This window comes from Sapajus apella, unplaced genomic scaffold (assembly GCF_009761245.1).
Source record: "Sapajus apella isolate SASKATOON/1434 unplaced genomic scaffold, GSC_monkey_1.0 scaffold10, whole genome shotgun sequence".
Classification (NCBI taxonomy): Eukaryota; Metazoa; Chordata; class Mammalia; order Primates; family Cebidae; genus Sapajus; species Sapajus apella.
The window spans coordinates 20469325-20495081 of record NW_022436950.1 but is presented as its reverse complement, the minus strand read 5'-3'; the positions used below and the strand labels follow the sequence as shown (position 1 = coordinate 20495081).

Here is a 25757-nt window from a genome sequence, read left to right as displayed (position 1 = left end):
CTCGGCTCACCGCAACCTCCGCCTCCTGGGTTCAGGCAATTCTCCTGCCTCAGCCTCCTGAGTAGCTGGGATTACAGGCATGTGCCATCATGCCCAGCTGATTTTTTGTATTTTTAGTAGAGACGGGGTTTCACCATTTGACCAGGATGGTCTCGATCTCTTGACCTCGTGATCCACCCGCCTCGGCCTCCCAAAGTACTGGGATTACAGGCGTGAGCCACCGCGCCCGGCCTTATGAGCAACTTTTTCACACAAAGGGCATTCCAACCACACAAGCCACCTAACACTCAAAACACAAGTTGCCACTCAGGCACCTGGAAGGAGGAAGCATGGCAAAGACACACAAGAAAATAACAAATACCTTACCTCTACCATAAATTGTTCCAAGAAGGAGTTTTCTTCAAATGGTTCTGTCTTCAATCGATCTGTAATAAGGAACAGAGAAAAGAAACATGAGTCATTAGGATGAGCTTCTGACCTGATGGAAAGGGAACAGAACAGGGCTTCTTAGGAAACAGGAGGAAGATGCATCATGCAGAGACACCTAGTCCAGTGGGAGAAGAAGGGCTGAGAGCATGTGGGCAAACAGTAGTGGGAGAGGGTGATCAGCAACAAATGGCAGGTTTGGTGGCAGCATCTGCTCTAGAAGTTTTTCCTGCCACAAAAACAAATGCCAAATTGAACGTTTATTCTGAAGTTGGAGCCATGAAGCTTCCTAAACTCCCAAGTCTATGTTGCTCTGGTACAATTCTGCAGAGCTATTGGCTCCTTTCCAAAGCCTTTCCCTGCCATTGCCTAGGGCATGTCTGAACTCGGTTACAGCTTCTATTGGCTACTTGGGCTCCAGCCAGGTACTCAAGGCAGAGAAGTGTTTGCCTAGGCCGGACACGGTGGCTCACTCCTGTAATCCCAGCATTTTGGGAGGCCAAGGCAGGCAGATCACTTGAGGTCAGGAGTTTGAGACCAACCTGACAAACATGATGAAACTGTCTCTATTAAAAATACAAAAGATTAGCTAGGCATGGTGGCATGCGTTCACAAACGCAGCTACTCAGGAGGCTGAGGCAAGAGAATCGCTTGAGCCCAGGAGGCAGAATTTGCAGTGAGCTGATATCATGCCACTATACTCCAGCCTGAGAGACAGAGCAAGACTCCACCTGTACAGAAAGAAAAGTCACCTAGTATCAAGACTCCAGTTTCTGGTTAGTACCCAGCACCCACCCTGGGGGAAGCACCTCTCTAATGCAAGTAAGTCTCCCCCTTTCCTAAGAATCTTTGACTATTTACACCACCCCTCACACTACTCCTCCAAGAATGTCCTCTCACCTCGGCTCAGCGTAGCCCCACTCTCCTGGTAGTCTTGGATCTCTAGGTCTTTCATATGAAGCAATGTTGCTAGTTCTCTCACTTGGCACTGCAATGACAGACTCATACCCATCAGAGGACGAATCAAATGTTGGGAGACCTTTGATGAAAGAGATATCAATTAGCCAAACCAGTCTTATAAAGTACTCTCCAATTCAATATTAAGTGCTATAAAAAAGACTGAAAAATAAATGTTCTTGCAGAAACTTATTATTTCATAGCCAAGTAATCCATTTACATGAATGTAAACACAAATACAATAATTAAATATATTACGAAGTTGGCCAGTGCCGTGGCTAATGTCTGTAATCCCAACACATTCGGAGGCCAAGGTGGGTGGATCACTTGAGGTCAGGAGTTCAAGACCAGTCTGGCCAACATGGTGAAACCCTATCTCTACTAAAAATATATAAATTAACTGGACATGATGGCAGGCCCCTGTAATCCCAGCTACTCAAGAGGCTGAGGCACGAGAATCATTTGAACCAGGAGGCAGAGGTTGCAGTGAGCTGAGATCGCACCACTGCACTCTAGCCTGGGTGACAGAGTAAGACTCTGTCTCAAAAAAAAAAGAAAAAAAAAAAAAAGATCCCACTAGTTGTGATGGCTCATGCCTGTAATCCCAGCATTTTGAGAGGCCCAGGTAGGAACTCACTTGAGCCCAGGAGTTCAAGAGCAACCTGAGAACCATAGTGAGACCCCAACTCTACCAAAAAAAAAAATTTATCATTAGCCAGGCATGGTAGCATGCACCTGTAGTCCCAACTACTCCGGAGGCTGAGGTGGGAGGATCACTTGAGCCCAGGAGGTCAAGGCTGCAGTGAGCTGTGATCATGCCACTGTATTCCAGCCTGGGCAATAGAGCAAGACCGCATCTCAAAACAACAAGAAAACAAACAAACAAGAAAAGCAGAAGATCCAAGTAGCCCTCAAGAAAGTAAATGTGGCAAAAATAGTGTACACTAGCTAAAGCATAACAGAAGACAAAAATCAACACAAGGTAGAGATCCTTGAAGGCCAAATTAGATCCAGACACCAAGAGCCGTTTCAGGACCCATGACAGCTCAGAAGGAGTCTGGAGTTTCAATCTGTTCCTACAAATGCAGCACAGTCGAAGGTAATTGTTATCATAGAAGCAAGCCAGCTACCAAGAACTGGCCTAGGAAGGTATAAGCCAATCCACTCTACACATACCCCATTTATTATTATTTTTTTTTTGAGACGGAGTTTCGCTCGTGTCACCCAGGCTGGAGGGCAGTGGTGCAATCTTGGCACACTGAAATCTCCACCTCCCAGGCTCAAGCGATTCTCCTGCCTCAGCCTCCCGAGTAGCTGGGATTATAGGCAGGCGCCACCATGCCTGGCTAATTTTTATATTTTTAGTAGAGACAGGTTTCACCATGTTGGCCAGGCTGGTCTTAAACTCCTGGCCTCAGGTGATCCACCTGCCTCAGCCTCCCAAAGTGCTATGATTACAGGCGTGAGCCACCATGCCTGGTACACACACCCCATTTTTAACAAGAGGTAAGAATAATGCAAACACAGCCATACTGCCATATAAATAGGGTGATACTGTCATATGATAATGTATAGCTATATACAATAATCATTTAATTCACTGATGCAAGGTGTCCTAATGGTTAATACCTGTCAAAAAAAAAATAACCAGGGAGGCCAAGGTGGGAGGATTGCTTGAGTGCAGGAGTTCGAGACCAGCCTTGGCAACATGGTGAAACCCAGTCTCTACAAAAAGTACAAAAATTGGCCAGGGCCAGGCGCGGTGCCTCACACCTGTAATCCCAGCACTTTGGGAGGCCGAGGCGGGCGGATCACGAGGTCAGGAGTTCAAGACCAGCCTGACCAATATGGTGAAACCTCATCTCTACTAAAAATACAAAAATTAACTGGGTGTGGTGGCACACACCTGTAGTCCCAGGTACTCAGGAGGCTGAGGAAGAACTGCTTGAACCTGGGGGGTGGAGGTTGCAGTGAGCCAAGATTGCACCACTGCACTCCAGCCTAGGTGACACAGCAAGACTCCATCTCAAAAAAAAAAAAAAAATTAGATAGGCATGGTGGCATGCGACTGTAATCCCAGCTACTCAGGAGGCTGAGGCACGAGAATAGCTTGAATCCAAGAGGCAGAGGTTGTAGTGAGCCAAGATCATGCCACTACACTCCAGCCTGGGTGACAGAACAAGATCCTGTCTCAAAATAAAACAAAATAATTAAAATTAATAATCTATCTGTGACTAAAGGATGTTATCAGACTTCCTTTCCCTTCCCTTAAGGATAGAGCGAGATCCTGTCTCAAATAAAATAAAATAAAATAATGAATAATCTATCTGTGACTAAGGGATGTTATCAGACTTCCTTTCCCTTCCCCTAAGGAGATGAACTAAAGGAGGCACTAAAAAGAAGAAATGCCCTAGATCAGAGGTCAGCAAACCTTTTCTATAAAGGGCCAGACAGTCGATATTTTTGGCTTTGTGGCCTATCCAGTCCCTGTTGCAACTACTTGACTTTGCTGTTGTAGCACGAAAGCAGCCACAGACAATATGTAAACAAATCAGGTGGCTGTGTTCCAACAGTGCTTTACAAAAACAGGCAGCAAGCCAGAACTGGCCCACGGCCATCATATGCCAACCCCTGTCCTAGACGTGAAACAGGAGTACGTTTAGACAAGATACCCCCAACAGGCTTGAGATGAGGAAGAAGTACTAGAGTGTCCCATGAGATGTGCAAGCCAGACTCATCTGGATCCAGATCAGACGTCTGGACTTTTCAGACCTTTGTGTTTCCATTTTCCATTCATTTTCCAGGTAAAAGTTACTACTAAAAACTCTAATTGTGCTTTGGCTCAAATTAAGAGGAAAAGACTTTTTTCCACATTTCTGTTAGATTAGAAGAGAAATGACTGGATGTGGGGAGGTGGGAAGAAAGGAAGTCAGCGGTGGCAGCTTTTGTACCAACACCAACATCCAAGAAATGGAAGGGTTCTGGTACAGAGGGGAAGGCTGGAAATAAAGTCCAGCTATAGATACTAGACCCTTCCTTCCACCACACGGCCCATCTCACCCCGGCACTGTCTCCCAACTGAGGTCCTGAGTAAAAACTTCGCCCTCTAGGAAGTAATGTTCAGAATGTGGCAGAAGTTCAGTTTTGGAAAAATGTATCTGCTCTACACTCAATCTTCTTTCCTAAGAATTGTTTTGTTAAATTTGGTCCTGCTGTGCAGGCATGGTGGCTCATGCCTGTAATCCCAGCACCCTGGGAGGCTGAGGCAGGTGGATTGCTTGAGCTTAGGAGTTTGAGACCAGACTGGGCAACATGGTGAAACCCCACATCTACTAAAAACACAAAAAATTAGCCAGGTATGGTGAGGCGTGCCTGCATTTCCAGCTACTTGGGAGGCTGAGGTAGGCGAACTGCTTGAACCCAGCAGGCAGGGGTTGCAGTGAGCTGAGATCGCACCACTGCACTCCAGCCTGGGTGATAGAGTGAGATCCTATCTTAAAAAAAAAAAAAGTTTGGTACTGTTTAAGGTAGGTCAGGAGGAAAAACAAGCAAACACTTGTATAAATGACAATGAATATTTGATGAGTTAAATTAAAATAACTGTCATTACTATCCAAGCAGCAACACCATCCAATCTGTGACACTTAAACAACAGAAACTCCTAAATTAATAACCAGCTTCCCTCTGGATGGCTACCTCAATAGCAATTTCTTTGAATGATAGTAAATATTATATAGGAAACATGAAACATGACAAGGAACAGCTTTTAATTAATGTATCTAATTAAATATGATAATGCCATATCAGGCAACTGAAATTATCTATCAGACCCCAATGTCTATTTGGTTTAAAAAAAGTTTATCAGTAAATATTGTAACTGTTAAAATAATTTCATAGGATTGGATTACATCATTTTGAATTATTGAGGTATAACTCATTTCAAAGTTAGATGAACGTTAAAATTATTTCCCTTAGACCAGATAGCCTTAAATTAATGCTGAGTAGAAATCTTGAAAATATGTGTTAAATGAGCATATGAGAGACTAGATAACATGTGTAAATTCTAGCGCTTTTGGAGGCCAAGGCGGATGGATCGATTGATGCCAGGAATGCAAGATCAGCCTGGCCAATGTGGTGAAACCCCATCTCTAATAAAAATACAAAAAATTAGCCAGACATAGTGGCACACACCTGTAGTCCCAGCTACTCCGGAGGCTGAAGCAGAAGAATCACTTGAACCTGAGAAGCAGAGATCATGCCACTGCACTCCAGCCTGGGTGACAGAGAGAGACTCCATCTCAAATAACAATAATAACGTATAAATAGATCAAAGCAAATCCACAGACACTGTAAGGAAAAATCCTGAAGTGCTTTAGGATGGCAGGGACACTCTCTTTAATTTTTTTTTTTTTTTTTTCTCAGGTTTTGAGATGTAGTCTGTCACCTAGGCTGGAGTGCAGTGGCCAATCTCGGCTCACTGCAACCTCCACCTTCTGCGATTCTCCTGTCTCAGCCTCCTGAGTAACTGGGATTACAGGCACATGCCACCAGGCTTGGTTAATTTTTGTATTTTTTAGTAGAGATGGGGTTTCACCATGTTGGTCAGGCTAATCTGGAACTCCTGACCTCATGATCCACCTGCCTTGGCCTCCCAAAGTGTTAGGAGTACAGCTGTGAATCACCATGCCCAGCCCACTCCCTTTAATTTATAGACAGCAATATATGAAGATAGACAGCTCATCAGTCAATTCAACAGATATCTACTGGGTTCCTAATATGTACTCTGACCCTATCAAGCTTCTGCCATCAAAGAGTTCACAACAGTTAAGGAGGTTAGGAAAATACATAGATATAATAGGAAGTATAATAGGAAGAATAATAGATATAAAAATAGGAGCTGCTAATCTTTTTCAGAGGAAAAGCTATTTATAATTTTCCCCCAAAGTCTTCAGATTTCTCATAGAAATGTCCGTAAGTCATTAGCAGGGGAGCAGAATGACCGGTCTCAATCTCAAGATGAATGAAGCTGGGTGTGCTGGTGCACACCTGTAATCCCAGCTACTCTAAAGGCTAAAGCGGGAGGATCACCTGAGCCCAGGAGTTCAAGACCAGCCTGGGCAACATGGTAAGACCCCCATCTCATAAACAAACAAACAAAAAAGATCAAGATGAATCGTATCAGGTGATATAGTGAGGCTGGAGTACAGTACTGCAATCACGGCCTACTGCAGCCTTGAACTCCTAAGCTCAAGTGATTCTCCTACTTTGGCCTTCCAAGTAGCTATGACTACAGGCATGTTTCCCCCCCCCCAGCTTTTTTTTTTTTTTTTTTTTTTTTTTTGTAGATAGGGGTTTCACTGTTGCCCCGCCTGTCCCAAACTCCTGGTCTCAAGCAATCTTCCTGCCTTGGCGTCTCAAATTGCTGGGATTACAGGCATGAGCCATCATATCCAGCATCTCTTTTATTTATTTATTTTATTTTATTTTATTATTATTATTTTTTTTTTGAGACGGAGTCTCGCTCTGTCACCCAGGCTACAGTGCAATAGCACAATCTCTGCTCACTGCAGCCTCTGTCTCCTGGGTTCAAGCAATTCTCTTGCCTCAGCCTCCTGAGTAGCTGAGATTATAGGCATGCACCACCACGTCCAGCTAATTTTTGTATTTTTAGTAGAGATGCGGTTTTACCATGTTGGCCAGCCTAGTGTTGAACTCCTGACCTCAGGTGATCCGCCCGCCTCAGCCTCCCAAAGTGTGATGATTACAAGCATGAGACACTATGGCCAGCCCCAGCATCTCTTTTAAAAAGAAAAGTTATAGAGTTGAAATATTTGCTCTCACAGTCCACTGTAATGCTAAACATAAGTAAGATTACATATGTTCTTTTAATTAAGCCTCATGACTCGACGGTAAGGCTGTGGTTGGTTTCTTTTGCAGAAGAAGGAACTGAATCATAAAAATTCAGCACTTATCCAAATTAATACAAGCAGTCTCAAAGTGGCAGAGCTGAGTTACAAATTCATGTCTGCTGGTTCCAAAACCTGTCTCTTCCTGCCACTAAGAAACCTTTGGATGTGGCTCCTAGGAAACATAAAATGTCCAAAGATGTGACAAACCTGAAAGCCAAAATGTGGAATATCAAGAATTATATTAGATACTAGAAAGAACAGACAACAGGAAAGGGGAAGAGATGAAGTTTGTCATAAATGAAGATGGACTCAGTGTCAGAAAGCAGAGACCTGGGGCCAAGAACGGAGGCTTATGCCAGTAATTCCAACTCTTTGGGAAGCCAAGGTGAGAGGATCGCTTGAGCTGAGGAATTCAAGACCAACCTGGGCAACATGATGAGACCTCATCTCAAAATAAAAGGAGGGAGGGAGAAAGCAAACAAGCAAACAGAGACCCAAAACCTAATATATTCCATAATACCCTGTAGACTTAGGAATCATGAGCTTGTTAATGTAAGTATGTTGTGATGGAGAAGTATGAGGAACAGGTATTCTCCTCTCTCCTGTATAGCTGGAAGGAGTTAAGCTGCATGTCTCTTTAAGACAATTTGGCATTATGTTATTTGGCAAAATTAAAAGATACAAATATACCTTGACCCAGCTATTTCACTTCCGGGAATTTACTCACACATTTACATGCAGAAAAAGTAAATACAAGGTTACTGTATGCAACAACAAAAGACTTAGGTGCCTACTAAGAGTAGATCAATTAAATAACATTCATTAAATAAAATGCTATACTCCCATTGAAAAACACAAAGGCAGGTCCTCTGAATGTGTTGATATGAATAATTTCAAGGTTTTTTTTTTTTTGAGAAGGAGTCTCACTCGGTCGCCAGACTGGAGTACAGTGGCACAATCTTGGCTCACTGCAACTTCTGCCTCCAGGGTTCAAGCGATTCTCCTGCCTCAGCCTCCTGAGTAGCTGGAATTACAGGTGCACACCACCACACCTGGCTAATTTTTGTATTTTTAGTTCACCATGTTGGTCAGGCTGGTCTCGAACTCCTGACCTCATGATCCACCCCCCGCCCGCTTGGCCTCCTACAGTGCTGGGATTACAGGTGTAAGCCACCTCGCCTGACCTTTTTTTTTTTTTAAGGCTAGTCAAGTGAATCAGTGGGTAAGTTCTATAATTAAGTGAAAAAAAGAAGGTACTCAACACTGTGTACAGCATGATACTATTTGTAAAAAAATGTACAACTACACAGATATATATTTGGTCATATGAGGATAAAATACAGTATGTACATATATAGCTTTAAGAATTCATGGCCAGGAGCAGTGGCTCACACCTGTAATCCCAGCAGTTTGGGAGGCCAAGGTAGGTGGATCACCTGAGGTCGGGAGTTTGAGACCAGACTGACCAACATGGAGAAACCCCATCTCTACTAAAAATCCAAAATTAGCTGGGTGTGGTGGCGCATGCCTGTAATCTCAGCTACTCAGTTGGCTGAGGCAGGAGAATTGCTTGAACCCAAGAGGCGGAGGTTGCAGTGAGCCGATATTGCGCCATTGCCATTGCACTCCAGCCTGGGCAACAAGAGTGAAACTCTGTCTCAAACAAACAAACAAAAAAGAATTCACAAGAAGCTGATATTGGTAGTGGCTTTAGGGAAGGAAAAGGTGGGACTAGAGAAAGGGTAGAAAGATCTATTTTTTTCACTGTATACACTTAAATGTTGTTTGAAATGTTTGCCTTTTTCAAGAATTACTCATTCAAAAAAATTAAATGAAAACAATCACAAGAATGAGTTACAAACTAAAATTATGACTGTGTGACCTTACAGACATACACACAGACCTGAAATAGTATCCACCTACATCCTTACCAGTGTACACTGGCTCTAACTTTTTCCATATAAAGCTTTCTCAGGTTCAGGGGTTTCCCTATGAGAGTATTCTTCTTTTAATTATAAGTATTTTATTTTAACTTAAAGCACAATAGTTCATCAATTATTCAAAGCTAATTTCTTTCTATGGCAAATCAAGATTCACCCCTCCCTAAACCCTGTTGTCTCTTTCCTTTATTGTACTTCTCCAATTAGAGGAATTTGCCTAGAATAGCTAGTTTTTCCTTACATACTTTTTTCCAATTATCATATCATTATACTAGTGTTCCTTACTGTATTCTTTTGGAAAAAGAAACTATCAGAGCCCATCAGCCTCCAAGGAGAACTGCCTTCACAATTACATTACATATTCCGAATTTCTAGGTCCATGTAATGAAAAAGGAGACTAGCTATTGCTACAGATTCCCAAAGGCTGCCCGAATGGTTTGGGCCCAGAATAAACATTATTGAGGAAACACTGCCCCCTGGTGTTACTTAGGAAGTTTAAAAGTGTTAAACGAAGTATGGGATGGGGCCAGCTCCTGCTTGTAATCCCAACACCTTGGGAGGCCAAGGTAGGAGGATTGCTTGAGGTGAGGATTTGAGACCCACCCTGGTCAACACAGACAGACCTCCATCTCTACAAATTTTTTTTCCCCATTCATTTATTTTATTGCATTTGAGGTTTCGGGGTACATGTGAAGAACATGCAAGATTGTGTGATTTTTTTTTAATTGTATGTCTTTATTTTTAATTTAATTTATTTATTTTTATTTGCAAGATGGAAAATTTCACAAGAAATTCTATTGAAATCAACAAATGTGAGTATATGCTAAGCACTGTTAATAGGCCTTATTAGCTCATAAATGAATGATAAGTAATTCCCTGGCACTCAGTTCTAGTTTTACTGGGCTCCAGATCAAAAATAAACAGCAGCAAACAGTTTCTCAAAAAGTCTTTCTATCCAGTCATCTATTGATGCCAAAGTATCACACATCCCCTGTGGGAAACTAAAGAAGAGAGACAAGGCCAGGTGGAGTGGCTCACACCTGTAATCCCAGCACTTTGGGAAGCCAAGGCAGGTGGATCACAAGGTCAGGAGATCAAGACCATTCTGGCCAACATGGTGAAACCCCATCTCTACTAAAATACAAAAAGTTAGCCAGGCGTGGTGGCACATGCCTGTAGTCCCAGCTACTTGGGAGGCTGAGATAGGGGATTGCTTGAACCCAGGAGGCAGAGGTTGCAGTGAGCACTCTAGCCATTGCACTCTAGCCTGGCAGCAGAGCAAGACTCCGTCTTAAAAAGAGAGAGAGAAGAGACAAAAAATGTCCTCTTGCCTTCAGATCCCTCTGCTAACAAATCTATACCCTTAGGCCTCCCGAAGAAGACCCTGTCCCCTAAGTGCTACTGACTGAAGCCCTGTCTGCTATTCCAAAAAAACTAGTCTTTAACATCCACTCTGAATTTCAAATAACATCTCTTGGGAAACATAAAGCTAGGAGTGAGTAGAGGATATTTTTCTCCTAGTCTTTGAAAATGAGGCTTTGGATCACACTAATCTGGGATTCAGATTCTAGCTCATTTATTCATAAGCTGATGGCTTTGGACAAGTGACTTTCAATCTCAGTATCCTACTCTGAAAAACAGGGATAATAATACTTATCCTGAATGACAGTTGTAAGGATTAAATGGTGAGATAATGTTTAGAAAGGTACCTAACAGTGGTACATATTCTACCCTCTTGCCAGAATAATCTTGACAAACCACGGACTGGATCGTGTTAATTCCTGTTTAAAGTTTTTCAATGAATCCTGTTGCTTTTGGGATAAAATCCAAACTCAGAATCCTTCAAGATCTGGCCACTGCCTCCCTCATTCCTCATGCCTTCCTATCTACACAGCAGTCATGAAGTTCCCAAACGTGCCCCACACTTACACATCTCTATACCTCTTGCCTACAATGACTTTTCTATTTATTTTCTCCTAGCTAGCTCCTACTCATCTTCAAAACTCACCTCAGTAACAGCCTCCTCAAAGAGGTTTTCTCCAATCCTCAACCATCCAGGGTCTACTGCAATCAAAGAACCTATCATACTTGATCATAATTTGCCATTTATCTGTCGTCTCACTAGATTATGAACTCCAGGAAGAGGCTATATTGTTTCATGTCTGGATAACCAACAATTAGCCCATAGTAGATGCTTTTAAAATGCTGAATAAATAAACGAATGCATAAAAACACCCAATACTCTGCTTCTTTTGCAAGGAAAGGATATATAACAGTCAAGAATCCTTTCGGCCTTCTGTCTAGTCAAGGAAAGTTTTCTGATTAGAGAAGAATTTCAAACAAGATTTGCAAAAAATATAAAAGCACCTAAAGCTTCATGTCAAAGCAGCTGACATCCTTCTCCCAACCTCATATTCGAATTGTACTTACCAGGGAAGGACTAGCTAGGATGCAGTGGAAATTCCAACAGAAGGGGAGGCCAGAGAGCTCACTCCGCACCCGTAAAATCAGTGTGTCTGCCACATGATCACAGGAGAAGGTAGCTTCGCTAGGGTGAGCAGCATCCTTCAACAATGGGCGAAGCAGATTATCCAAATGACAGAGGAAAGCTGCAGGAGGGGCAGTCAGCCGCTTGTTCAGCTCCTAAAGAGAGAGCAGTGGTACAGGGGAAGGGTGCTAAAAGGAAACGTCTTAAGTAACGGCAATGGAAAGCCCTGGTTAACATGAAGACAAAGGACATGAGAGGAAGGGGAAAGAAGAAACCAAAAAGGAGAGAGTCACAGAGATCTACTGGCCTACTTCACAATTCTGCCTTGGGCAAGATGAACTTACAGAAGGCTTATCAAGATCAAATGATGTATGTTATCATACACGGGGCACAGAAACTTTCTCTCTCTCTCAAAAAAAAAAGAAACTTTCTCTCTCTCTCTCTCTCTCTCTCTCTCTCACACACACACACACACACACACACACACACAGACACACACACGAAGATTCCAGGGCTATAGGTAGAAGTACAGGACATTAACTGGAATTGTCTCAACCCCATTCAACCTTCCTTCGGAACCTACAGGCCAGCAAGCTGGTTGGCGTTAACATCCCCAACCTTCACCAGGAAAGAATGGGATCCCCCACCACCTCACAGCAGTATTTCTCTTCATACTTACCTTGGCTCGCTGGCTGACCACACTAGTGTCCACCTGTTCATGCCACACCTGTTGAAGATCTGAAACCAACAAGGCATAGCCCTGGTTGGTGATGAAAACCTTGGCCAAGAGGAAGTTCTCAGCAAGCTGTAGCCATGCCCACGGCTGCAGCAGCAGCCCTTGCTCCAGTTCCTCCATCTGCAAGAAAGTCCTAATTTAGTAAAGTGCCTCACGATCATGCTGGCCTAGGAAGGGCACCACCCAAACCACTCTGTATCAACTAAAATCTCAAGAAAATCCTCCCTGATAGAAAGCATGGATTTATGTTCTCCCAGTATACAATCAGCTGAGCACTGACCTTACTACCTCTTGGCCACTAAAAGTATATTTAAAATCTTGAGGGTTTTTTTTTTTCCATATTACATTCCTAGAGGGCAAAAAATCTTTCTTCCATAGTGTTTAAGCCTCTGTTAATGTAAGTATGTCTGCTTTCTAATACTATAACATAATGTGGAAACCTAAACCCTTCTTGTTCCATCTCTATCACATTGCTAATAAATTTATGTCACTGCTGTCCTTTCCCAGAACTAGAAGAGAAGGAATAGTTCTTGTCTTATAAAACATCATATAGATCATAGTGTCAGGGCCAGGAAATTCAAATTATTTGATCATTATCTAAAAACAAAGTTTAGGAAGCTCTCAGGATTTTTTTTAAATCCCTAAAACCGAGATTATTCTTCTTTTTTTTTTTTTTGAGACGGAGTCCCGCTCTGTCGCCCAGGATGGATGCAATGGCATGATCTCAGCTCACTGCAACCTCTGACTCTGAAATCCTGGGTTCAAATGATTCTGTTGCCTCAACCTCCCCAGTAGTTGGGATTACAGGTGACTGCCACAACACCTGGCTAATTTTTTTGTATTTTTAGTAGAGAAGGGGTTTCTCCATGTTGGCCAGGCTGGTCTTAAACTCCTGACCTCAGGTCATCCGCGTCGGACTCCCAAAATGCTGGGACTATGAGCATGAGCCACCGCGCCTATCCCAAAGCAGAGATTCTTAATCTAGAGTCAATGCATGTGAATCCTCTAGAATTGTATGAAAATGTTGTGCATACATGCATATATGCATGGGGAGGGGGAAGAGGTCTATATCTATCATCAAACTCTCAAAAGGATCAACGACACAAAAAAGAGCTAAGAACTTTTGTCCAGGAGCAACAGAAAAGATCTAAATTCCATTTCAACAAGAACCAGATTGACTAGGAAGTCATGAATACAAGGCAGAGCACATCACAGAGGTAAAGACTGAGTTAACTTCCGCAGAACTCATCCTCCAAGTTCCCACTCCAGTGCACCGCCACCAATGACATCACGCCCAACTGCACAGCCTGGAGGCCCCTACGCCAGCAGCTAAAGTAGTAGCCTTAACCTAGTAGACAGAACTATGGTTGCTTGACAGGGAATGTGATTATTTTTCCTGTGGCGGAGAAAAAAAAGATGACAGTTTCCTTCATTATTCCAGTCTCCAAATACAAAATGAGGAGAAGTACCAGGAAGGAAAAATTTAGAATATAAATAATGAAATTCCTTATTAAGTCTGATTAACACGTCATTTCCATCTCAATCTAAACCATCATTCTTCCAAGCATAACCTAGTTTTCGAAATGTGGCTTTATGACTTAACTTGTGACATAAAAATATATATATACGCACATACACACACATATATATGGTGATTTTTATTTGTGGCAGCCTCAAAATCTTGAGTGTGGAGAAGAGTGTTTCCGTCACATTTCCCACACCCTGCTCTTACGGGGACCGAAGTGGTCATGGATGATTAAGCTGGTCCTAGCTGGACAAGAGCTCCGCATTGCCAAAGGTCACAAACACAAATAAAGTGGCCAAATCCTTTTATCTCCCTTACAGGCACTCCCCAGTGTACTCTAAGAGTTGCCAAAATTGGGTTTACTATTCTAGCCCATTCCTTCGGAAAGCCCGGAAGCTCAGAACCCTCAAATTGATGGGTTTTGTTTGTTTGTTGGCTAAAGGGGGAGGAGTTGAAAATGTGGCCAGGAGTAAGCGGCCCTATAAAAAGGCCTGATGTTACATTGGGCACCAGACCCCAGCTGCCTGCTCCCACTACACGCGTCCCGTTCTGCGTCCGAAGCCTCTATATTTCACCCTTTTCATTTTGCCTTCAAGGCTGCCTTTAACTTTCACATTAACTAGATTCACGGGTTTAGTTCTCTTGAGAGGAGGAGCGCTGAGGGGCATCCAGGTGGAGAGGTCCCTCGAGAACTGTTTATCTACACCGAGCTCCGCTCCTCAGCCGAGACCCCTCTGGGCAGTTCCTCCGAAGCCCTGCAGAGGGTAGTACGGCCCCAGAGAGCATTCAGGCTGGGCCCCGCCCAGTTCCCCCTGGGAGAGCGCTAACCCTAGGTCCCATCATCAAAAGCCCCACCCCAGAAGCCGCCAGGCGTCCTGCTTCAATCCGCCCCGGCTAGAAGAGCCTTCACCGTCCGCCTTCCCATTTCTACAGCACTGGCTGCACTGGGGCGTGGTCGGGACCCTTCAAGGGGCAACAAACCGGCCACCTGCAGCTTCGTCGTACCAAACAGGGTGCCAAGGAGTAACCCCACCACTCACGCCGGGCCGCAGCCGGCGGACTGCGCAGGCGCGGCCCCGCCCACCACCGGAGGCCTGCCCGGGTCCCCAGCAGCGCGCGCTCCCTCCTGGGAGAAAGCGCTCCAGCCAGGCCAAACCCGCAGCGTCTGAGCGGCCCCTCGCTGGCTGGCTCCGGCGGGCCTCCAGCACGAGCCCACCTACCGTCAGCGGCCGCGGGAGCTCCCACCCTCCTTGCCGCACGCACGCGCTCCTGCCCGCCCGCGCAAACCGAAAGGCCTAGAATAGAGGCCGATCTCCACCCCCCCGCCGAGAGGAGGCAGGGTTTTGAAACACAGGGGCGGGGCCTATGCCTGGCGTGGGTGGGGCTTCGGGGCCGGGGACAATGATGTGAGAGGAGCACCGCAGTGGCCTGGGTAACTGGAGGAGAGACCGGGTGGCCCGCTAGTAGTCACGCTGGCAGAGTAGAAAGAATAGCGGGCTAGATGGCTGGAGAGAGAAGCCCAGGTTTGGGTTCGTCAAACTCGAGTCACTTTTTTTCCCACCCCTACCTGTCCAGCCTTTTTTTTTTTTTTTTTGACAGAGTCTCACTCTGTCACCAGGCGCCAGGCTGGAATGCAGTGGCACAATCTCGGCTCACTGCAACCTCCACCTCCCGGGTTCAAGCAGTTCTCCTGCTTCAGCCTCCCGAGTAGCTGGGACTGCAGGTACGCGCCACCACGCCCAGCTAATTTTGTATTTTTAGTAGAGACGGGGTTTCAACATGTTGGCCAGGATGGTCTCCATCTCTTGACCTCGTGATCCGCCCGCCTCAGCCTCCCAAAGTGCTGGGATTACAGGCTTCAGCCACCGCGCCCTGCCCCAGTCTCCTTTTAACAAAATGAAGGGATTGAACTTCAAGAATCTCTCAGGTCCTCCACCAGCACTAGATTTGAAGGAAGGCGCCTCCCAGGCATAAGTCCCATAGTCTGACCTCATCCTTTACCTCTCCTGCCTCATTTCTCTATCGTTCCCGTACTTATGCTCCCTCACTACTGAGAAATTTCAAATGCCTCAGCTATATTGGACTTTGTACAAGTCATGGCTTTGCTCAAGCTGGACCCCGAACCTAAAAAATTCTCTACATCCATTTTCCAAAACCAAAAATCTTCCCCACTTGTCAAGGCCACCCTCAGTGCTGCTGCTTGCATAAAGCCTTTCCCACTGTCCCCAATCAGAATTCATTATCCTTTCCTCTTTGCTCCCACAGCATTATTTTAATCTATTACAGACTGCTTTCTGCTTTGCATTTTCATAATTACACAGGTCTTTTTAACCCGTGAATGCCTTAAGAGGGCATGGACCCTGTCTTATCTATATCTACCTCCAGGACCTTGCACATGGAAGATGCTCAATAAGTATTCAAGTGAATGCTGGGGTTCAAGTGGCATTGATAGTACACAGGCAAAAATCTCATTCATTTATGGTCCACTAAATCATGGCCTTTGTTCTGGAACAGTTAGGCCTAATTAAGACAAGTAAAGGCAACCCACCCTATTGGGAAATGGAATCTCTAGGTGGGTCCATGTAATACAAACACATATACCCTCTGCCTGTGAGAAAGAACAGCTTGGAGCTGACTCTCCAGCAGATGAGTTAGGGCTAAACTACCCAGGGCAGAAGTAGGAGTGCTGGTCATTTCTGGGACCTGAATCCTTCTCTGCTAGATTCAGGGCATGGCTCCCCTAAGCCAGGCAGCAAGTCTGCCATCTCTTCTGGCTCGGAGGAGCCTCCTTCCTCATCCCCAGGGTCTTCAGGCAGTGGGCAGAGGCAGCGGAGAGGCTGGGGGATGCAGAGACACAGGTTTTGGATGTGGAAAGGAAGTCCGTACACTTGAGCAGCCTTCTCCCTGGACTTCTGAGGCATTCGAGCCTCTTGGGCAGTGAAAGGAGATGGTAGCCCTTGACTTAGGCCTCGCTCAAGCTGTGTGCCTGCAAAAGAGAGGTTTGTCAGGCCATTGCCCAACCCGGGGAGTGATGGCTTTCTGGCCATTCCCCAGTCTGCTAGGGCCTGGCCTCAACTTACCAGGAATCGTGTTCTCTAGTAGGAAGCCCGAGAGTCCAGCCAGGAAGATGGGCTGCGTCAGCAGTGAATGCAGTAATACATCCAAGGGGCTCCAGCCTATGAAGGGTTGGGGCCAGGCAGGAAGGGAGCTCTGATTCTATATCCAGGCCCAGGAATCTTACTCTCGCAAATGTAAACCTAAGTCTTGGACTAAGGACAGATCTTTCTGAATTGTCATTTTATCCCCCTCACCCTTTGTCTCACTATTCTCCACTTTCCAAATCCAGGCCTTTCCCACAGGGTTTCTGCTCAACACCCTATGTTCTGATCATCCACATACCCTCCATGTAGGCTTTGACTGCTCCAGGATCCCTTTCTCTAGAAAGCTTAGTATTTAAGTCGCAACCTCTCATCGCTCTTTTTTTTTTTTTTTTTTTTTTATACAGTGTCTTGCTCTGTCGCCAGGCACCCGGCTGGAGTGCAATGGCACGATCTTGACTCACTGCAACTTTCGCTTCCCAGGTTCAAGCAATCCTTCTGCCTCAACCTCCCAAATAGCTGGGACTACAGGCACGCGCCACCATGCCCAGCTAATTTTTATATTTTAGTAGAGACAGGGTTTCACCATGTTGGCCAGGATGGTCTCAATCTTTTGACCTCGTGATCGGCCAGCCTCGGACTCTCAAAGTGCTGGGATTACAGGTGTGAGCCACTGCACCCGGCCTCATCTCCCATTTTTTTTCCTCTATGTTCTATCCTGGATTTTTCAACCTCAGTCCTACGGACATTTTTGGACCAGATAATTCTTTGTTGGGGGTACCGGTGCAGGGGTATGTCCTGTTCATTCTAGGATGTTTAGCAGCATCTTTCTATACACTAAACACTAGTAACAACCCCCCCTTCCTCCATTTGTAACAGCCCAAAATGCCTCCAGACATTGCCAAATGTCCCCATGGGGGCAAAATCACCCAGTTGAGAACTACTGTTCTAGACAAATTAAGCAATTTACTGCTCTCAGGACATATCCTAAGACCTGCTACTTCTGTGTCTTTGTATAAATGATGGTTCCTCCATCAAGAGTGACCTTCTTCTCACCAAATATGTTTAAAACTTACCGTCCTTCATGACCAGCTCTGTTACTGGCTCACCTCAAACAGAAGCCATCTCTCTTGCCAGTGAGCACCGTAGCTCTTTATCTGAACCTGCCCTGTGATTTTCCTACACATCTCATCTCTTTTGCTATACTGTAACAAAGGCAGGCATCTTTGTGTCCCGAATGGCTAGGATGGTGCTCAATAAATATTTGTTAAATAAATGGATGAATTATTTACACCAAAGCCCAGAGAAGGCTGTGGGGCCAGGAGTCAGGGGAGCCTGAAGCCTCAACTCCTTGCTTTCCTGCTCCTGAGCAACTCCTCTTCCATTCCACCTACCTGTGCTGAACAGGATCGGGGCGTCCCGAAACCATCTTGGGAGCAGCAGGGCCATGAAGATGGAGAAGCCCACAATGAAGATATTTCGCCCAGAGTCTATGTCAGCCAGGTAGAAGCTGGAGAATCCAGCAGACAAAACCACAGCCTGGGTCACCCCCAGCACCCCACCTGTCTCATACAGAAGAAATCAAGGGGGTCAGCAGGGGTTAAGGGGGCTCACATAGCATGGAGCATTGCAGGGCAAGCAGGTTGTGATGGGGAAAGAAAACCAAGAGACTGATTTCTTTTTTTTTTTTTTTGGAGACAGAGTCTCACTCTGTCACCCAGCCTGGAGTGCAGTGGTGCAATCTCAGCTCACTGCAACCTCCACTTCCTACTCCCCAATTCAAGCAATTTCTCCTGCCTCAGCCTCCCGAGTAGCTGGGATTACAGTTGTGCACCACCACACCCAGCTAATTTTTGTATTTTTAGTAGAGATGGGTTTTCACCATGTTGGCCAGACTGGTCTCAAACTCCTGACCTTAAGTGATCTGCCCACCTTGGCCTCCCAAAGTGCTGGGATTACAGGTGTGAACCACCACGCCTGGCCTGAGGCTGATTTCCGATTCTTCAGGAAGCCCAGAAGCCCAATCAAGAGACCAAGATGTTGGGCTGAGAAATTGAGGCTGACACATGCTCATATCTATCCATCCATCCATCCATCCATCCAGGAAAGCAATTTAGAAAGAAAGGATGTCATCCTAAATAATTGATTGAGCCACACTGGGCAGTACCAGTTCAATGCCAGCCCTGTTGATGCATCCACTCACCAAGCACAGGCAGCGGGATGGTGGTAAGGAACTGAGACAACCTGGGGGAGAGTCCAAGCGCCACGCAGAATAGCCCCACTAAGTGAGCCACTTGCTGAGATCCAGCCTGCATGAAGAAGAGACACTGGAAAACACAGCCACTTCCTCCACTGTCCCAGGTCTTTGCCTTACTGGCTCCCTCTCATCATTTGGATCCCAGCTCAAACATTACTCTTCCAAGAAGCCTCCCTGGCCAGTCTATCTAAACGTGCCTCCTTTCCACCCTGCTACACTGATTTTTTTATATAGCACTTAATTGCTTTCTGAAATTGTCTTCATCTTTTTTTTTTTCTTTGAGACAAAGTCTCACTCTGTTGCCCAGGCTGGAGTGCAGTGGCGCGATCTTGGCTCACTGCAACCTCCACCCCTTGAGTTCAAGCGATTCTCCTGCCTCAGCCTCCCAAGTAGCTGGGATTACAGGCATCTGCCACCATGCCTGGCTAATTTTTGTATTTTTAGTACAGACGGGGTTTCAACATCTTGGCCAGGCTGGTCTTGAACGCCTGACCTCGTGATTCTCCCACCTTGGCCTCCCAAAGTGCTGGGATTATAAGCGTGAGCCATCACACCTGGCCCCTTCACCTTTTAAAAAATTTTTTTATTTTTTGAGATGGAGTCTTGCCCTATCGCCCAGGCTGGAGTGCAATGGCACAGTCTCAGCTCACAGGAACCTATGTCTCTCAGGCTCAAGTGATTCTCCTGCCTCCCAGGTAGCTGGGATTACATGCGCAGGGCACCATGCCCAGCTAATTTTTATATTTTTAGCAGAGACAGGGTTTCACCATGTTAGCCAGGCTGGTCTTGAATTCCTGGCCTCAAGTGATCCACCTGCTTCAGCCTCCCCAAGTGCTAGGATTACAGGCATGAGCCACCATGACTGGCCCACTTTTTAAAAAAGATACTATTTTCCTTCAACTGTCTGCCTCTCCCTCCACAAAGTCCCCAAGAGAGCAGAACTTTAGGTCGCCCAGCCTTGGCACAGTGCCTCATGCACAGGAGTTCAGTGGTAACTTGTTCACTTACCCAGTCTCTTAGCCCAAAGTCTAATCTTAGGCACCTCCCCAAGTGAGATAGTTGATGTGAGGTGCTGGGTGCAGCTGGCAATCAATCAATGTAAATTCCCTTCCCTCTCCTTCACTGCTGGCTGCACCCCACCCCATCCCAGGTCCACATACCTGGATAAGACCCACTTTGCCCACGTTGGGGAAGCTGGATGCGGTGCCCATGGGGCTTCCCAGCAGTCCGGCCAGCACACTGCCCAGCCCCTCCAGGCTCAGCCCTCGACTGCAGGCATGTGGAGGTGGGGGAGGCAAATGCAGCAGCCGGCCACACAGGGCATAGCAGCCCAGGGAGCTGGTGGAGGCTGCCAAGGCCATGGAGATGCCTGCAGCCAGAGCTCTGGGTGTCAGCAAAGGCCAATCCCACTCACCTGGGGAAGGAGAAGGAGCCGCTTTGGGGCCAGATTCAAGTCAGGAGTATCCCCCCGCCTCCAACAGCCTGTGCCCCAAGAATCCTAAATGCCTCAGTGTCTTTGAAGATAGTGTCTTGGGACAAAACTACAGAACTCGAAGGAGAAAGACCCATCCCTTGCCCATGGTCTACAAGGTCCTCTTCGGTCTGGCCCTTCCCTCTCTCTGCAGCCTCATCTCCCAGCACATACCACCTCACTTCCTTTACTCCTGCCACGTGGCCTCGTTGTAGGCCTTTATACTTGCTGTGCTCCCAGCCACGACAGGGCCTTTGCATATGCTGTTTTCTGCAACTAGAATGCTCTTCCCTCCTGCCTTTGTCTAGTTAGCCCCTACTCATCTCTTCCATCTCAACTCAATTATCACATCCTCAAGAATATCTTTCCTTAGACCAGGCACAGTGGCTCACACCTGTAATCCCAGCACTTTGGGAGGCTGAGGAGGTGGATCACTTGAGGTCAGGAGTTTGTGACCAGGCTGACCAACATGGTGAAAACCCATCTCTTCTAAAAATACAAAATTAGCTAGGTGTGGTGGCGCATGCCTGTAATCCCGGCTACTTGGGAGGCAGGAGTTGAGGCAGGAGAATCACTTGAACACAGAAGGTGGAGGTGCAGTTAGATAAGATCACACCATTGCACTCTAGCCTGGGTGACAAGAGTGAAACTCCATCTCAAAAAAAAAAAAAAAAAATAGAATATCTTTATTGACCTCCCTGATTTATTCAAATTCCCTATTATAGGCTTTTTTGTTTGCTTGTTTGTTTTGAGACAGGTCCTTGCTCTGTTGCCCAGGCTGAAGTGCAGTGGTGCAATCATAGCTCACTGCAGCTTCAATCTCCTAGGCTCAAGCAATCCTCCCACCTCAGCCTCCCAAAGTGCTGGAATTTCAGGTGTTAGCCATGGCACCTGGCGTTTTATTTTATTTTATTTTTGTAAACAGGGTCTCACTCTGTCACCTGTACTGGAATGCAGCGGTACGATCATAGCACACTGCAGCCTCCAACTCCTGGGCTCGAGGGATCCTCCTGCCTCCGTCTCCTGAGTAGCTAGGCCTACAAGCATGTGCCACTGGACCCAGCTAATCTTTTTATGTTTTGTAGACATGGAGTCTTCCTTTATTACCCAGGCTGCTCTCAAAATCCTTGCCTCAAGCAATCTTCCTGCTTCTGCCTCCCAAAGTGCCGGGATTGTAGGTGTGAGCCACTGTGCCTGGCCTCCATTATTAGCTCTTAGGACACACTGTATCTCCCTTTGGTTACACTTCCCACAATGGCAATTTTATATTTCCTTGGATGACTCTTTAATTAGCATCTGTATTCCCCAATGGACTGTAAGCTCCGTGAAGGAAAGGGCTGTGTCTGTCATGTTCATCACTATGTCCCCTAATATATGCCTAGTACATAATCAGCACTCAGCAGATCCTTATTAAATTAATGAGCAACTAGCCTGGACAACATGGTGAAATCCCGTCTCTACCAAATAAACCCACAAAAATTAGCCAGGCATGGTGGTGCACGCCTGGAATCCCAGCTACTTGTGGGGCGGAGGCACAAGGATAGCTTGGACCCCGGAGGTTGAGGCTGCAGTGAGTCAAGTTTGCATCTCAGTTTGGGTGACACAGCAAGACCCTGCCTCAAAAAATAAATTAAATAAATAAATAAATTGAAGAAGGGGCAAATTTCACATACAATGCCTCAAAAGCAATCTTTATACATACGTTGCCAAGTCAAATGCCCATGGGGGCTGGTAATATAAATGTGTTCATTGGGTAAGGAGTATTGGTAGTGAGTATTGGGGGCTACAGAAACAATAGATGTGTCTCCTAACACTGACCCAAATAAAACATCTGTGGTGGGATGGGCCGCAGTGGCTCACGCCTGTAATCCCAGCACTTAATCAAGCAGATCACTTGAGCCCAGGAGTTTGAGACCAGCCTGGGCAACACGGTGAAACCCCATCTCTACAAAAAAAAAAAAAAATAGCCCGCATGGTGACATGCGCTTGTAGTCCCAGTCACTCGGGAGGCTTAGATAGGAGGATCACTTGAGCCTGGGAGGTTGAGGCATATGATCATGCCACTATACTCCAGCCCGTGTGACATAGTGAAACGCTGTCTCAAAAAACGAACAAAGAAACAACAACAACAACAAAAAACGCCTGCAGTGAGGGACTAGCATTGTCTGTCCCCTAGACTGGCAATTATTCTCTCCTGTATGTTTTGAGAAAACACAGGATTTAACTCAGAAATAAAATCCATTAAGTAATTTGAGTTCAAATTAATAGATATCTTTATTTGAGCAAGAGAATGGAGGACAAGGAGAAAACCCACCTGGGTGAGGCAGCCAAATCCACGGTGCCTTGGTGGGGTCAGACAGTTCCTGGGGGATAACGCTGAACCCCACAAAGGCAGAGATGATCCACACACAGGCCACTGGGATCAGCACCTGAGGGGTGAGACTGAGACAGAAAAGAACTCCTCCCCAGAGCCTTCCGACCAGCCTTGGAGGGGTAGAAAGAAGCCGAAAGGTAGGGGCTGGAGTGAGCACTCCAGGGCAGCCCTTCTGACCTCTACGCCCTGCCCAGACCCACACATACCGAGAGGAGCCGGAAGGCAGGGAGAGGAGTGTGAGTTGATGAGATTGAAGCTCGCCTCCAGGGGCACACATGAAACTGGCAGGAGCCCAGGTGCTGAGAACAGACCACCATGAGCAGGATGACCCTAGGAGAGAGAAGGCTTTAGGAGCTAGAGCAGCAGGCATCCTGAGGGATGGGAAAGGAGGTGGGAGTGGGCAGAATACCATAAAAGGGGCTGTCCCAGAGAAGGAAACTCCCATGGAAGGAATAGGAAGGCACCTTGAGGGACAGCAGAAGACAGTATGAAAGTCAGAACAGATGAATCAAGGAAAAGTCTTGGATTCCAAATATAAAACATGTCCCTATTCCAGATGCTGCTGAATCTGATAGGACCAGCAGCTCTACCCTCCCCCTGTCCCCCCATACACCCCACTAGGCACCATCCCATGCCTCTCAGGACTCAACGTACAGCAAGGCCAATCCCCAGTGAGAAGAGCAGAACTGGGCCACCTCCCTGTGGGCAGAGAGCCCTGCCACAACCAGGCTGGGGGCCAGTACCAGGGGCCCACAGTGGAGGAACACGCGGCCAGGACTCCCCAGCAGCCCCAGCGTGCCCTGCAACAGCCCAGATACCACCACTGCTCCGGATACCTGGTAGAAGAGAGGAGAGGATGGAGAGAAAACATTCTGCTCAGTCAAACTGGCCTCAGCCTGGTCTTCCTAATTCTAGGTATGGGTTCCTCCCCTAGCTCCTTTCCAGGAGCATCTCAGTCTCTGCATAATGGAAACAAGAGCCCTCCCTCCCACCTCCAAAAGCCTGGCACCATCCTTATCCCTCCTCACCTCTAGACACCCACCTCCTGGAGAGAAGTGTTCCAGTGCCCCAAGTCATGGCAGCTAGGTCTCCTACACAGATGCATGCGGGAGGCTAGGAAAAGTTTGGGGCATGGAAAAGAGAAAGGTGAATGGGATGGAGACCCATAGCTCTACAGTCCCACTCCTGGCACAGGTCCAAGCCCCCTACATTGTCTCAGTCTTGCCACTGCCCAATCTCAATCCTGCACCCACCTACACCTGCACGCTTGGATGAGAACCCAACCCCACCCTTACCCCTTGCCCTTGCTCTGTGCTCACAGTTTCCAGGTGTCTGGATGGCCAGAGGTAGCTTCTGGCTGGTCAGCAACAGAGCAGGGATAAGGAACTCTAAGGATGGAGCCTGGACAAGAGGCAGCCTGTAGGAACAGCAGCCCCAGCAGGTCTGGAAATATGTGGCAGCCAACAAAGCTCCCCCAGACCTCTCCTACCCTCCAGAACCCTGCCCCTCTCTCCCGGGAGGTTCCTCTCACCTGCTGCCCACCCAAGTTTGCAGGATGGTAGACACACCACATGAAAAGAAGCTGGAGGCCAGGAGCTGAGAAGGGGAGTATGAGAGTCTTCCTGGGGGGAGACTGTAAAGCAGGAGCAGGTGGGAGACACAGAGCAGAGAAGCCACGACCAAGACATGCTGTAGGTGGAGGAATGGGGAGGGCAGTCTTCAGAGAGGTGGAAATACCTACGATACTTCCACAGGCTTTCGTGTGCCACACACACCTGCTTCCCCACACACGCCATCAGCCAGCACCTCTGCCTCCTACCTGCAGAGCCAGAAGGCAGCTGAGGCCCCAGGGCAGAGATCCACACAGAGGATCCCAAGAGTGGGTGGAGGGATTCTGGGGAGTAGGTGGAGGCAGGGAAGCCAGGGCATCCTGTGAGCCCACTGATCGGAGTTGGTTGGGATTGAGAGGTGATCGGCTCATGCTGCCCTGCCTTATGCTTTGTCTTGGCTGCCCGAGGCCAGAGTTAAGTAGACAGAGTAAGAGGTCAGAGTTTGGGTGAAGTCTGGGGTGGGGAGAAGGTGGGGGTGTCAATGAAGCGGAGCAAAGGTATAAGGAATTTGGGGCTGGGCACCGCCCTTTCACCTTTGCCCAGCTCTTGTGTAAATTCCATCAGCCATTAACTGGGAAGCTGAGTTCTGGAGCCCTCCCCCAAGAATCTTCTTCCAGATTTCCTGCTCCTAGACCAGGCTGTAGAAAGTAGGTTAGGAGGCGTGGGGAGAAGAGATCTTCAAAATAATCTGGGGAAATTTTGCAGACTTCATTCCCTCCCATTTAAAACCATCACTATTCGATTTATAGTCCTGACCGCTTTCAGGACCAAGGCCCCTAGACTACTTCAAAATGAAACTTGTGGGCCAAGTGTGGTGGCGCATGCCTGTAATCCCAGCACTTTGGGAAGCCGAACTGGATCACTTGAGGTCAGGTGTTCAAGACCAGCCTGGCAACGTGGTGAAACCCTGTCTCTAATAAAATTCAAAAACTAGCTGGATGTGGTGGCACATGCCTGTAATCCCAC

The 25757-nt window shown here is 46.7% G+C and overlaps 2 protein-coding genes across 7 annotated transcripts in view; both read right to left on the bottom strand.

The window, feature by feature from the left end:
• The window catches only part of NHEJ1 (non-homologous end joining factor 1), a 95511-nt gene extending 79963 nt beyond the window's left edge, over window positions 1-15548 (bottom strand). Inside the window, exons 1-5 of one of the 4 annotated variants that reach the window (XM_032278150.1) lie at window positions 15202-15548; window positions 12400-12576; window positions 11663-11875; window positions 1327-1465; window positions 367-425 (exon numbers count right to left, since the gene is read on the bottom strand). In XM_032278150.1, coding sequence (XP_032134041.1) covers window positions 367-425; window positions 1327-1465; window positions 11663-11875; window positions 12400-12576 — 588 coding nt within the window. In that variant the 5' untranslated portion in view covers window positions 15202-15548. Of the gene's footprint in view, window positions 1-366; window positions 426-1326; window positions 1466-11662; window positions 11876-12399; window positions 12577-14595; window positions 15139-15201 lie in introns of those variants that run through there. The other 3 variants (XM_032278151.1, XM_032278148.1, XM_032278149.1) reach the window with 3 other exon arrangements.
• A 685-nt stretch (window positions 15549-16233) lies between these two features.
• SLC23A3 (solute carrier family 23 member 3) lies at window positions 16234-25668 on the bottom strand. 3 transcript variants are annotated; one of them, XM_032278133.1, is made up of 12 exons: window positions 25001-25668; window positions 24713-24870; window positions 24501-24598; window positions 24224-24294; window positions 23836-24017; window positions 23388-23511; window positions 23122-23236; window positions 20497-20750; window positions 19283-19388; window positions 18474-18641; window positions 17062-17157; window positions 16234-16967 (listed from the first exon to the last, which is right to left on the bottom strand). In XM_032278133.1, the coding sequence occupies exons 1-12, from the start codon at window positions 25160-25162 to the stop codon at window positions 16672-16674; spliced, it is 1830 nt and encodes a 609-aa protein (XP_032134024.1). In that variant the 5' UTR covers window positions 25163-25668; the 3' UTR covers window positions 16234-16671. The 3 variants fall into 3 exon arrangements, with proteins under 3 accessions (XP_032134024.1, XP_032134026.1, XP_032134025.1); XM_032278135.1 differs by lacking the exon at window positions 20497-20750 and having other exon boundaries at window positions 23122-23170; window positions 23388-23480; XM_032278134.1 differs by lacking the exons at window positions 19283-19388; window positions 20497-20750.
• Between the last annotated feature and the right edge of the window lie 89 nt (window positions 25669-25757).